The sequence below is a fragment of the Ostreococcus tauri genome (assembly GCF_000214015.3).
Source record: "Ostreococcus tauri WGS project CAID00000000 data, contig chromosome 03, whole genome shotgun sequence".
Taxonomy (NCBI): domain Eukaryota; kingdom Viridiplantae; phylum Chlorophyta; class Mamiellophyceae; order Mamiellales; family Bathycoccaceae; genus Ostreococcus; species Ostreococcus tauri.
Genome location: NC_014428.2, coordinates 381,607 through 393,475, shown reverse-complemented (window position 1 = coordinate 393,475; position 11,869 = coordinate 381,607). Strand labels below are relative to the sequence as shown.

General features: G+C 59.0%; 6 protein-coding genes across 6 annotated transcripts; 3 read left to right on the top strand and 3 right to left on the bottom strand.

The window, feature by feature from the left end:
- Positions 1-80: 80 nt before the first annotated feature.
- On the top strand, positions 81-1,433 carry OT_ostta03g02400 (Kinetochore protein Nuf2; the record flags this gene model as incomplete). Its single annotated transcript, XM_003078105.2, has 1 exon — positions 81-1,433. The coding sequence occupies one exon, from the start codon at positions 81-83 to the stop codon at positions 1,431-1,433; it is 1,353 nt and encodes a 450-aa protein (XP_003078153.2).
- Positions 1,434-1,493: 60 nt separating this feature from the next.
- Positions 1,494-2,534, bottom strand: OT_ostta03g02390 (Polyprenyl synthetase; the record flags this gene model as incomplete). Its single annotated transcript, XM_003078104.1, has 1 exon — positions 1,494-2,534. One exon carries the CDS (start codon positions 2,532-2,534, stop codon positions 1,494-1,496), a length of 1,041 nt encoding a protein of 346 aa, XP_003078152.1.
- A 554-nt stretch (positions 2,535-3,088) lies between these two features.
- On the top strand, positions 3,089-4,225 carry OT_ostta03g02380 (Nucleotide-binding, alpha-beta plait; the record flags this gene model as incomplete). Its single annotated transcript, XM_022984759.1, has 1 exon — positions 3,089-4,225. One exon carries the CDS (start codon positions 3,089-3,091, stop codon positions 4,223-4,225), a length of 1,137 nt encoding a protein of 378 aa, XP_022838490.1.
- A 217-nt stretch (positions 4,226-4,442) lies between these two features.
- Positions 4,443-5,915, bottom strand: OT_ostta03g02370 (Rhodanese-like domain; the record flags this gene model as incomplete). The annotated part of the gene is made up of 1 exon (XM_003078102.1): positions 4,443-5,915. One exon carries the CDS (start codon positions 5,913-5,915, stop codon positions 4,443-4,445), a length of 1,473 nt encoding a protein of 490 aa, XP_003078150.1.
- Positions 5,916-6,595: 680 nt separating this feature from the next.
- Positions 6,596-10,436, top strand: OT_ostta03g02360 (TATA-binding protein interacting (TIP20); the record flags this gene model as incomplete). Its single annotated transcript, XM_022984758.1, has 2 exons — positions 6,596-6,659; positions 6,748-10,436. The coding sequence occupies 2 exons, from the start codon at positions 6,596-6,598 to the stop codon at positions 10,434-10,436; spliced, it is 3,753 nt and encodes a 1,250-aa protein (XP_022838489.1).
- An 85-nt stretch (positions 10,437-10,521) lies between these two features.
- OT_ostta03g02350 (unnamed product) lies at positions 10,522-11,533 on the bottom strand (the record flags this gene model as incomplete). Its single annotated transcript, XM_022984757.1, has 2 exons — positions 10,522-10,806; positions 11,015-11,533. The coding sequence occupies 2 exons, from the start codon at positions 11,531-11,533 to the stop codon at positions 10,522-10,524; spliced, it is 804 nt and encodes a 267-aa protein (XP_022838488.1).
- Positions 11,534-11,869: the final 336 nt, after the last annotated feature.

The following is an 11,869-nucleotide window of genomic DNA, read 5'->3' as shown; positions in this document are numbered from 1 at the left end:
ACCTCGCGCGACGGAGGCGCGGTGTCGTCGGTCGGTGTCGTTTGAATTTCCAACATCCGACGACGCGAACTCGCGCCGCGATGGCGACGTACTCGTTCCCGATCCTCGGTAACTCGGAGATCCTATCGTGCCTGAGAGAACTGGACGTCCCGCTCACGGAGTCCGATCTCTTGAGGCCGGCGCACGAGACGCTGCGGCCGTGTTACGAGACGCTGGTGGAGATCTTCTTCGGGAGGACGTTGGAGGAGATTTGCGCGCCGGACGAAAAGGCGATGGAGACGCTGGATTATCCCGAGTTGTACACGGAAGCGATTCCGAATCTGGCGTTCATTCGGGCGATGCAGGACTTGGCGCGAGGGTGCGGGATAGATGACTTTGGATTGAAGGATATCTTTAAGCCCGAGTACGGGCGGACGCGGAGGAACCTGAGCGCGTTCATCAATTTTGCAAAGTTTCGGGAGGAGCGGTTGATCGAATACGAGGAGGCGCTGGCGAAGGAGGCGGAGGAGGAGCGAAGGTATCGAGAGGAGCTGGAACTTCACGAGAAACTGAAGGCGGAGATCGCGGAGGCGGAGAGAGAGCTGGCTGAGTATGACGAAGAGGCGCTCGCTCGAGAGATCGAGGAGCTGGAGCGAGAGGTCGAGGCGGCGACTCTGGAAGCGAATCGAGTGGAGGCGGAAGCAGTTGCGGCTCAAAATGAACTCCAGTCCCTCGAGTCGGAGGGGGAACAGTTGAGACAGCACATGGAGAATCTCGAGTTGGAGAAGGCGAGCGCGGCGAGTGAGGAGGCGCACCTGATCGAACAGGAGCGTCAAGAGGCAGAGAAGCTCGCGGAACAGGTCAAACACCTGAAGATGATGGAAGAAGATTTAAGGGAGGCCATCGAGATTATGAAGTCGATCGAGCAAAAGAGAGCGCAAACCGAGGAAGAGAAGTTGAAGCTCAGGCATGTCGAGGAGGAAATCGCCTCCAAGGAGGAAGAGATGTGGAAGATGGACGCCAAAATCGAGCAGTTACAGCGTCAGAAGGAAGCCATGGACGAGAAGATGACTCGTATGCGGGAACAGGGCAAGCTTAAGATCGAAGCCGCAGAGACGGCGCTGCGACAGGCGAAAGAGGAGCTCGCTGCCGCTGAGGCGCGAGCGACAAATCATAAAGCCCAGGAGGAAATGAACAAAAAGGAAGTGGCCGAGATCGAGGCGTCGATGAAGAAAATGGTGGACGAGCACAACCGCGATATGAATGAGCTGATGCGAGCATACGAAGAATTGCGCGACACGGTCGTCGAGTATCACAGTGAGCTATTTGAAGCCATGGAGGCCATGAGCGCGAGGGGCATGCAGCGCGAACGGGAAATTGCCAACGCCGCTTCTCCCGGCGGATCTAGCATCCTCAGCACCCCACCCTCCGCGATGTCATTAGACAACTACTGAATCCGCTAGCTAACGACGAAACAGAATGTATCACATTAAGTTAATCGTCCCCAAGCCTACTTACTTTTGACGCTTGTAGATCTTCGCCAACATGGCCCCAAACAAGCCCTCCGGCAACACCTTTTGAGCCTCCATAATTTCGCGAAGCTCCGCGTAAGACTCTTCCTCGTACTTCTTGTACGTTGTCTCCAAATCGAGTTCGACGTACAGAGCTTTGATCTTCTTTTCGCACTCTGCATCTGCTCTGCCGTAGTTTTCTTCGATGATCTTTCGCTGCTCGTCGTTGCACTTGAGCAACGCTTGAACGACGAGCCAACCGCACTTATTATCCTGGATATCGGTACCAATCTTACCGATCACGGCTGGATCACCGTAGCAATCCAAATAATCGTCTTGGATTTGAAAGAATTGACCGAGCTTGATGCAAATCTCATTCGCCTTGGAGTACGCCGCCTCGTCCTTAACTCCGCACAGTCGCATCGCGCACGCCGCCGGGAGATAAAAGGTGTAGAACGCTGTCTTGTACGTAACAATGCGCATGTACGCCTCCATCGTGTACTTGCTCAGGTCCACGATCCCGATGGGAGCGGTTATGAGGTCGATCAGCTGTCCGCTCGCCGTCTGATACGTGACGTCGTGGAACAACTCCACGAGGTCGTGATAGCATTCCAAACCCTTGCAGTACTTCTTTAAGCACTTGTACAGCATCATCTCCAACAAAATACCGTCATTAATCGCCGTCATCTTCACGTCCGGCTGCCTGTACCAGCACGGCTGCCCTCGTCTGGTGACGCTCTCGTCCATGATGTCGTCCGCGACGAGAAAGTACGCCTGCAAAAACTCGATGCACCACCCCACAACCATCGCTCGCTTGAGCTCATCCGCGCTCGGCTCCTCCCCATTCGCAGCCTTCAGCGCTCGCACGCCGTCGACGACCGCCAATCCACGATTGAGCTTCCCGTGCGGGACGTTGTACTCGATCATGCGCTTTATCCACTCCACCGCGATCGAGACCTGATTGTCTTCCACCTCATCCCGCACGAGCCCGTCCGCGAGCTCGCGGAACACCTCCATGAACACCCTTTTCTCGTCGCTCGACATCGCGCGCGCTCGATTCGCTGTGCCGCCGCGCCCACCGCGCGTTCGAACGCCCGAGAACCCGCGCGCGGCGTCGGCGCCGTCCGAATGTCCGACCATCCGCGCGCACGATTTATCGACAGCCGTTATTTTCGAAAAGACGCGCATCGGTCGACGCGTCGTTGAGTACGACGAAGGCCCCGGGTGTGGGTACACGTCGACTCACGACTCACCGACGAGCGGGGAAAAAGCGTCGCGACGCGCCCTGGGACGCGGCCACGCGCGAGATCGCACGTATGGCGAGTCATGACTGGAGAACGAGTCCCCGACGCCGGTGCCGTTTCGGCGCCAAACGTCGCGCACGGGGCGGTCGACGTCGCGCGACGACCCGCATTCGACGACGCGGTCGTGCTCGCGCGCGCGTTCGCGTCGGCGACGTCGTCGACGCGCGTGGCGGCGAGAAATTTTATCGAATCGTCCACGCGCGCGTGAACGCGCGCGCGGGCGTCGCACGCATGAGTTCACCGCTCGACATTGAGATGCGCGGTCACACCGGAGCGCTCGCGTATGACTTTGGTATGGATTACGCGCGCGTGTTCGGTCAGGCCCCGAGCGCGAGCGCGCAGGAGTGGAATGGACCGAGGTCTTTTGATAGCGCGTCCTCGTCGCCGTCGTCGATGCGGGTGCAGAAGGGAACGAGCTGGAGCTCGGGCGGAGACGCGAGTTGGAGGCCGCACGCCAATCTGTACGTGAAGAACATCTCGGAGCGGATCGATGAGATGACGCTGCGGACGATGTTCGAGGCGTGCGGTGAGGTGGTTTCGTGCTGCGTCATTCGAGACGTGGCGACGAACAGGAGCCGCGGGTTCGGGTTCGTGAAATTCGCTAGCACGTCTCGCGCCGAAGACGCAATCGAGCGCTTCAACGGCAGAGAGTGCGCGGGGAAGATTCTTGAGGTCAAGTTCGCGAACACGGACGGGGAATCAGATAAAGGGGACTCGCACGGGACCGCGCCGCCGAGTGATAACGTCTACGTCAAGGGTTTGCCGCCAGCATGGACGCAGGACAACTTGAAGAAGTACTTCTCCAAGTTTGGACATATCGTGGAGTGTCGTTTACTGCACGCGAACAAAAGCACATCAAGCGGGGCTTTGATTCGCTTTTTGCGCGAATCTGAGGCTACGGCGGCAGTAAAAGCGACGAATGGAAACGTGATCGCTCCAGGCGGACCTCCTCTCGTCGTTCGCTATGCGGATGCGCAAGGGAAGAACACCAAGAGAGGAGGCCAAAGCCCACCAAACGGGCGGATCGATGACTCCGCGCACGACGGCACCGCTTTGTCCGCTATGCTCTCTGAGAGCTTCCAACGAGTCTCGTCGAACAATGGATTGAGCGAGCTCATGCTCGGATTGCCTGGTTCGGAGGAAGACGCCGCCGCAATTGCTGCCCTTGGAACGTCGCCGACATTTACCGAGTTGGAGGGAGCCATCATGTGCATCTCGAATTTGCCTCCCCTGGCTGATGAGTTATTCTTATATAAATCGTTTGCACCGTTTGGGGCGATCGTATCTACTCAAATAATTCATAACGTCATGAGCGGCGTCAGCACGGCTGTCATCAGTTTCCGGAAGTTCAGCGACGCTATGAACGCTCGCCACGTTCTCCAAATCGGCGGGAGCACGTTGAGCATGACTGTTCAACGGCAAAGGCTATGATTTATATCATTTTTTCGTGGCGCTCTATACATTATAAACATCTCGAGTATGTCTGCATTACCGGCTCAGTATACCGATCAATACAACTGCATCGCTGTCTCAAAATGAAATAAATTGAATAATACCTCGCGTCAGGAATATTACGATTCTTTATTTATGACGTTGTAACGAAATTATGTTCATGTATCTTAATACGACCGTCTACACATGCATTCGTCTACATCATCGGAGTCTTTGCCTCGTGCTCGGATCTCTTCATCCTTTTGCGCTCTTCGGCAATTTTTTCAGCAGCCTCGACTAAATTTTCTGGCGTGCGTTGATCCTTGGCGAGCAGCGCGTACGCCTCTCGCAGCGTCGCCCGCTGTTTGCTATACCTACTCAAAGCTGGATTGATTGTCCCCTCTTCGGAGTCCGACTCGTCCGCCTGATCGTTGTCGTCGTCATCCTCGTCCTCGACGACAATGGTCCGACTGGCGTCAATGAGGCTGCGCGTGCGATCCGCAAACGTGCCTCCCGTTGATTGCACTAGACGAGCCCTACTTTCGTCCACTGATGTCATGTGCTCTAGTACGTAAGCTGCGAGTTCAAGCTTGCGACGTTGACGTCTACGCACCTTTCTATTCGAGCGACCGGGACCGCGTCGGGCGGCTCGGCTCTCGGGACTGTCGTAGTTAGAATACTTCTCGTATCTCCCAGGATTCACAAGCGATGGACGGATGTGCGATGCCTTCGTGCACGCTTCGCAACAAAATCCGTCGAGCTTGTCGCTGCAACCGGGACAGACGAGGAAGAGTCTGTTGCAGTCCACGTTGGGACAATTTCGATGCGGCGGCGGCGCCGTATTTTCTCCGCAGCAGTAACATCGCAGAGTCGCCGCATCTTCACCGAGTTCGGCGCTCGGTCGACCGTCCGGGGCCATCGCGAGACGGCTATCGAAGACGAACAGGTGATCGTCCCAAAGTTGATCGCCACGCTTGCCGTACTCGTCGAAATACGCCTGGACGCCACCTTCGAGGGTCATCACGTTTGTGTACCCTTGCTCTCGCAGCACGGTCGAGTACACGTCGCAGCGGATGCCGCCGGTGCAGTACATCATAATTGGCTTGCTCTTGTCAATCCCAGCGAGCGGACCGAGCCCGTCCTGCGCGTTTGTGTACACGGTTTCTCTGAAGGACTCTTGCACCGGCCGCTCGGCGCCGCGGAAGTGTCCTACGTCCCACTCATATCCATTTCTCACGTCCAACAGCAGCGGGGCATCAGCCTCGCCCGCGTTCACCTTGATGAGATTTTCATGCCATTCTTTCGGGGACAACGGCTTCGCCCTGGCTTCTCGATCCGTCAGCGGTAGGTGGTTCGTCCCGCCCTCCAGCTGCACCAAGTTTGGCTTGTATCGAAGCGCCAGCCGCGGATGCGCCTGCTCCTCCATGGGGTACACCGAGATCCGCATTCCCGAAAATCGCGCGTCACTCTCCACCCACTTCGCGTACGCCTCTCCCTCGCGCCCCCGTCCCGACATCTGCGCGTTGATCCCTTGCTCGTTGACGTATATCCGTCCGCGAAGCTCCCACCCGTTCCGCGCAATGTGCGCGCGATGTCGCTCAACCTCCGCCCTCGGATCCTCGATCGCGGCGAATCGAAAAAACGTAATCAACTGAAACTCCGGCTCCCTCTCCTCCCCCCCCGACGCCATCGCTCGCCCTCCGCGCGCGCGTCGAGCGCCGCTTCGTCGCACCGCCGCCGCCCACCCGCGCCCGCGCCCCGCGTCCACGGTCGCCCGCCCATCCATCGCGCGCGCGCACGTTCGCAGCGCCGCGCGCGGCGTCGCCCCCATCATCGCCCCCATCATCGTCCGCGTCGCCCGCGCTCGCGGCGCGCGCCCGTCAGACGCCGCGTCGCCGCGGACCCACCACGTCGGCGCCCGTCGCCCGTCGTCGTCGTCATCCGACCGATCGGTACCGGTGGACCAGGTGGACCACGGTGGACCACTTAGTACGAGACGTCGAGCACCTATCGGTCGACCGTCGAGCACCTGTGCGTCGACCGTGAGATGCCCGTGGGAGACCGTCGCGGATGCGTACACTGTTCGCCCACACGTGGACATCGACGCGTGCGTCAAAAGGGGCGTCGAAACGTGAAATGCGACACACATCGAAAGGTGTCGAAAGGTGACGCGCGACAGGCGTCGACGCGGTGGATCGATCGCGCCTCGCGACGTCCCGACCGGGGCGACTGGGACGACACCTCACCCGACGCGCCCGTCGTCCGTCGTCGTCGTGATCGGACCGATCGGTACTCGCGACCGGGGCGACTGGGACGACACATCACCCGACGCCCCGTGCCCGCGGTCGTCGTCGTCGTCAGCGCGCGACGATGTCGGCCCCGACGCGCGGGTCGCTCGCGAGCGCGCTGCGGAAGATGCAGAGCCCGGATAAGGGTGCGGGGGGCGAGAGCGTCGATCGCGACGCGCGACGCGGATGCGCGAACGCGAGGATTGACGACGCGACGCGCGCGCGAGAGCGTAGATTACAGGTACATGGCGTGCAGCGATTTGCTCGGGGAGATCTCGCGAGAGTCGTTCGGGACGTTTCCGTCGAGCGAACAGGAGCGAGAGGCGATGGTGGCGGTGACGCGGTGTGTGTTTGATGCGTCGGCGGACGTCGCGGGGTTGGCGATGAAGTGTTGCGCGTCGATCGCCAAGCGCGCCGCGGGAGAGACGTGCGAGGAGTTGTGCGAGGAGTTGTGCAAGGCGCTGAGTGGGAAGGACGGGGGGAGGCGAGACGCGGCGTCGATGTGTTTGAAGACGATCGTGATGGATATCGGGACGTTCGACGAGGAATCGAGAACGGCGATGCTGGGGGCGTGCGCGCCGGCGCTCGCGGCGCTCGTGGAGAAGGGTGGTAGAGACGGTGCGACGGGCGAGGAGGCGAACGTCGCCGCGGAAGCCGTGGACGTCGTGCACGCGATCGCAACGGCGCTCAGTACGGCACCGCACGTTCGTTTGACGCAAGAGACGAGCGATGAGTTGCAGAGGACGCTTTTGGGGCACGTCGAGCGAGGGAAAACGGGCACGCGCAAGCGCGCGGCGCAGTGCGTCGCCCTGTTGTCGACGTACGCAAAGGACGACGCGCTGGATCGAACGGTCGAGACGGTGTCGACGTCTTTAGAGGAGAGTATCGCGAGCAAGGGGAAGAGTGACTTGTACGCGTTCACGCTCGGCGCCGTGGCGCGCGCGGTGGGGTATCGATTCGGCGAGCACGCGGAGCGGGTGACGCTGATCTTGCTTCGAGTATGCAAATCCGCCACGGATGATTACGACGAAGAAGCCATCGTGAACATAGAGAGCGCGCTGCGGGCGATCGAGAGCATTGTATCTTCGTGTTCGTCTAGCACTCAAGGTAGCGAAGGGACCGCCGCGCGTATCGCGGTAGCGCTCAAGTACGTGTCGCACGATCCAAACTTTGATGATGACGAAGCTATGGACACGGACGGCCACGATGCCACAGGTGACGATGATGACGAAGACGAATATAGCGAAGACGATGATTACGATGAGGATGATGACGATGAGAGCTGGAAGGTGCGTCGCGCGGCGGCGAAGGTGCTTAGCTCGGTGATGAGCACCGCGCCCGAGTCGACGTTGACCGAGCACTACGATGACGTGATGAGTAAGCTCCTGTCGCGCTCGAGAGATCGCGAACCGAGCGTGCAGTTGGATATTTTTTCGGTAATTGGTGACGTCATACACGTGACGCGCCGATGTCTCGAACACAATCCAGATTCAAAGCTTGGCGCCAAGCTGCGTGCTTCGGCGACGGATGTCGTTCGAGTCATTGTCCGCGAGTCGACTTCAAAGAATCAAAAGACGCAGATCGCGGCGTACACACTCCTGCGCTCGCTCGGTGACGTCTTCCCCGGTTTATTAGCCGAGGTTCGAGACACTGAGGCTCGAGACTCAGTCGTTCGCGCTGTCGAGCGCTGTATCAGCGATCAGGCTTACGGCACCGCAGCTCGCATTGAGGCGCTGGCGTTCATTTGCAGCATTTGCAAGCCAGAGGGTTTCGACGCGCTCGAACCGTATGTCCACGGTTTGTTGCCGCATATTTACACCGCGTGCGCTGACAAGTACTACAAAATTGTCGCTGAGTCGTTACGCTCGTGCGCCGCCTTGGTTTTTGTGCTGCGACGCGAGGACGCTGGCATGGTTCCAGCGGATAACGTCACCGAAATCAAATCACTGCTCGACGCCGTGCTCTCAAAGCTGGACTCGAGCGACGAGGATCAAGACGTGAAAGAAGCCGCGATTCACGTGTGCGCGGTCATCTTGGCCAAGTTGAACGATCTGATTACCACGCAGGATCAATCTCGGGTGCTCGGTTTGCTTCTTGAGCGATCGCGTAACGAAACGACACGATTGGCAGCGGTGAGAGCATTCGCCATGATCGCCGGATCTTCTAGCGCCGTCGATCTTTCCGCGGTCGCGGCGTCCGTAACCGGCGAGTTTACCACCTTCCTGCGCAAGTCGAACAAGGCCCTGCGCGAGAGCTCTCTCGCCGCCCTCACCGCTCTAGTCTCATGCCACAGTGCAGCTCTTCAGGATCCAGACGTTTTACCCGTGGTCACGGAATCGTCTTCTTTACTCAATGAAGAAGATTTACATCTCGCCACTATGTCAGCCGGACTTTTGAGCGCCATCGCGGCCGCTGCGAGCTCGTTCCCGAAGGCTGCCTTGAGCATGGCGACGACGACGCTTCCATTGGCGCTCGCACTCACACGGTCGCCGCTGGTGCAGAGGCAGACGTTGAAGTCGCTTCAGGAGCTCTATAAGAGTCTCGTTCTCGCCGATGTTGTCACGTTCAAACCACTACTCGACGCACTGTCGGACACGTCGGGGATTCAATCTGTTGACAGTCAGTTCGTAGCTCACAGCTTAGCTAAGTGCGTCGCATCTGCTTGCGTCGCCTCGGGTGAGGCGGTGACCAAGGAGACCACGGATACGCTTTTAGCGAAGCTAAAGGACGCAAAGGGCATCGACGCCGTGTACACTCTTCTATGCATCGGCGAAATCGGTCGTCTCACGGACGTGTCGTTGAACAAAGAGCTAGAGACCATCTTATTCAGTGCGTTTGATAGTTATGGCGACGATGTCAAGGGCGCGGCCGCACTCACTCTCGGACGAGTTGCCGTCGGGAATCGTGAGAAGTACCTGCCCCTGATCACCTCCAAGCTCGCTAATGAAAACATTGAGCATCAGTACTCTCTCTTGCAGGCGCTTCGCGAGGTCATCGTCGTCGGAAACTTGAACGAGCAAGAGGCGAACGAGGTGATGGCGATTCTCGACCGCACGGCGAGCTCCGAGGAAGAGGGTGTTCGGAACGTCGTGTCCGAGTGTCTTGGCCGATTAACGGCGTCGAATCCGAAGGTCTTGATGCCGGAGATCGCGAACAGATTCGCCGCGAGCGCGTCGGCGCTCGAAAAGGCCACTCATATCTCCGCCGTGAAGTTTGCCGTGCTGGCGAGCGCCAAGGGCGAGCTCACGAAGATTAGAGGAGACCTGCGACTGCCCGAGTTCATGAGTGCCATCTCGGACGAAGACGTGAACGTGCGAACGGCGGTGATCAAAATGATAAGCGCGGTGATTCACCGCGAGAGCGCGCTCATCGTTCCGATCTTACCAGACATCCTGCCCAAGCTTCTCGCGCAGACGGCGATCGTTACCGAGCTCGTCAAGGTGTATGATCTTGGTGCGTTCAAGCACACCGTGGACGACGGATTCGAGTGTCGTAAGTCGGCTTTCGAGTGCGTGAACACGATTTTAGATTCTTGCGCTGGTCTCGTAAACGCTCGCGACGTCGTGTCGGCGATAACGAGCGGTCTTGGCGACCACTATGACATAAAAATGCTTGCGCACGCCACGATGCTCAAACTCAGCGAGGGTATCGCCTCCAACTCCACCGACGCTGTGCTCGCGAACTTAGACTCTTTCTGTGCGCCTCTTGAAAAGACGCTCACGGCGCGCGTCAAATCGGACGCTGTACAGCAAGAGATCGACCGTAACAATGATTTGCTTCGTAGCGTCCTGCGCACGGTGCGCTCAATCAACCGCCATGCCTCGAGCACGAACGTGGCGTCGTGGAAAAAGTTCAACGAAGACATTGTCGTGGGCAAGGAAAATATCGCGGAGATGTACTCGCAGTTAGAGAATGATGAATGACAGAGGCTCGGCACGAAATCGAATGAATGAATGAAAAAACTGTAACTACAGCGCATGCGAGCGAACTAAACAAACGTCGCTCAGATTAATACCGTCGAGCGGTAGCGTCGCTGCCAGCCATATCTTCCATCATGAGCTCGCGTTCGAAGTCCATGGCTTCATCAACGCGTTGACCCTCGTGGAGCATTTGCTCAGCGCGCTCGCTCACGCCAAGCGAGCGCATGGAGTCCTCACAGTAGTTGTCCCAACACCACGACGCCTGTTGAAGCTCGTAGCGTAAGCGCGCACGATCGGCTGCCTCACGCATGGCCAGGTACGCCGACGTCTTACCCCCACTCGACTCGATTTCGAGCGCTAGATCCGCGATAGCCTGTACAAAAAAGCGCGTTTCGGTCAGTCTCTCCACAGTTTCATCTCTCAATGGTTTCGGCGGCGCACGCGGTTGAAAAAAGAGTCCGAATCGGTGGCTACGGAAATGGATGGCGCATGTTCGTCCGCACGATTTGCGACTCGGAGTTTCCACAATGCGTTTATCGTCATCGCCAGATTCTTTCTCGTCGCGATGAGGGAAGGCGTACCTGTTGAATCGGCGGCAGACGCGGGCCGCTGCTAGACGCGTCCATGTTCTCCAGGCGCTCAATCTTACGCTCCCTCGCTCTTTCGGCCACCTCAAGCACGAGACAGAACTCGTTATCCGTCTTATGCTTCACATATCCCATCAAATCAAAGTATTCCCCATCCTTAAAGCTAAAGTCCGACGGCTCGTTCAAATGCATGCGTTGAACCTTTTCCAACATCGACCCCACCGGGGCGTTCACCTCTTTGTACGTCGGCTCGAGCCAATCCCCCCCCACGAACTGCGCATCGGTGTCGGCGATGATATCATCACCACTATTTCGCACCGGATCGACGTTTTCCCACCGATCATCCACCATATCTCGCATCGAACCCGTCGTCCACCGCCCGCCCGCCGCGCTCACGTCCGCGTCCTCGTCCACGTCCAACTCCATCCACTCCTCGCTCTCTCCCTCCCCCGAGTCCTCCTCATCCTCCGTCGCCCGCGAGATCGCACGCTCCCGTCGTCGTCGAACGCGCATCCTTCGCGCGCTCGCCGACGCGCGCGCCGGGTCGAACCGCCGCGGGCTCGCGCGCGCGCGCGTGACCCCACCGTCGCCGTCGCGCGCGCTCGGGCGCTTCGATGCCTCCGAGGACGCGCGCGCGCGCGCGTCGACGCGCGCGCGCATCACCGCGCGCGAGACGAACGCGCGAGACGTCGACGCGCGCATCGCGTCGCGCGTCGGCGTGCGCGGTGACGCGCGCGGGCGGCGGCGGCGGGCGCGGCGTGTACTCGTGGCGTCACGTGTACACATGTACACGCAGTGTGGGACACACTATATGGTCGTGACTCGTACGAGACGCGTCGGGACTAACAA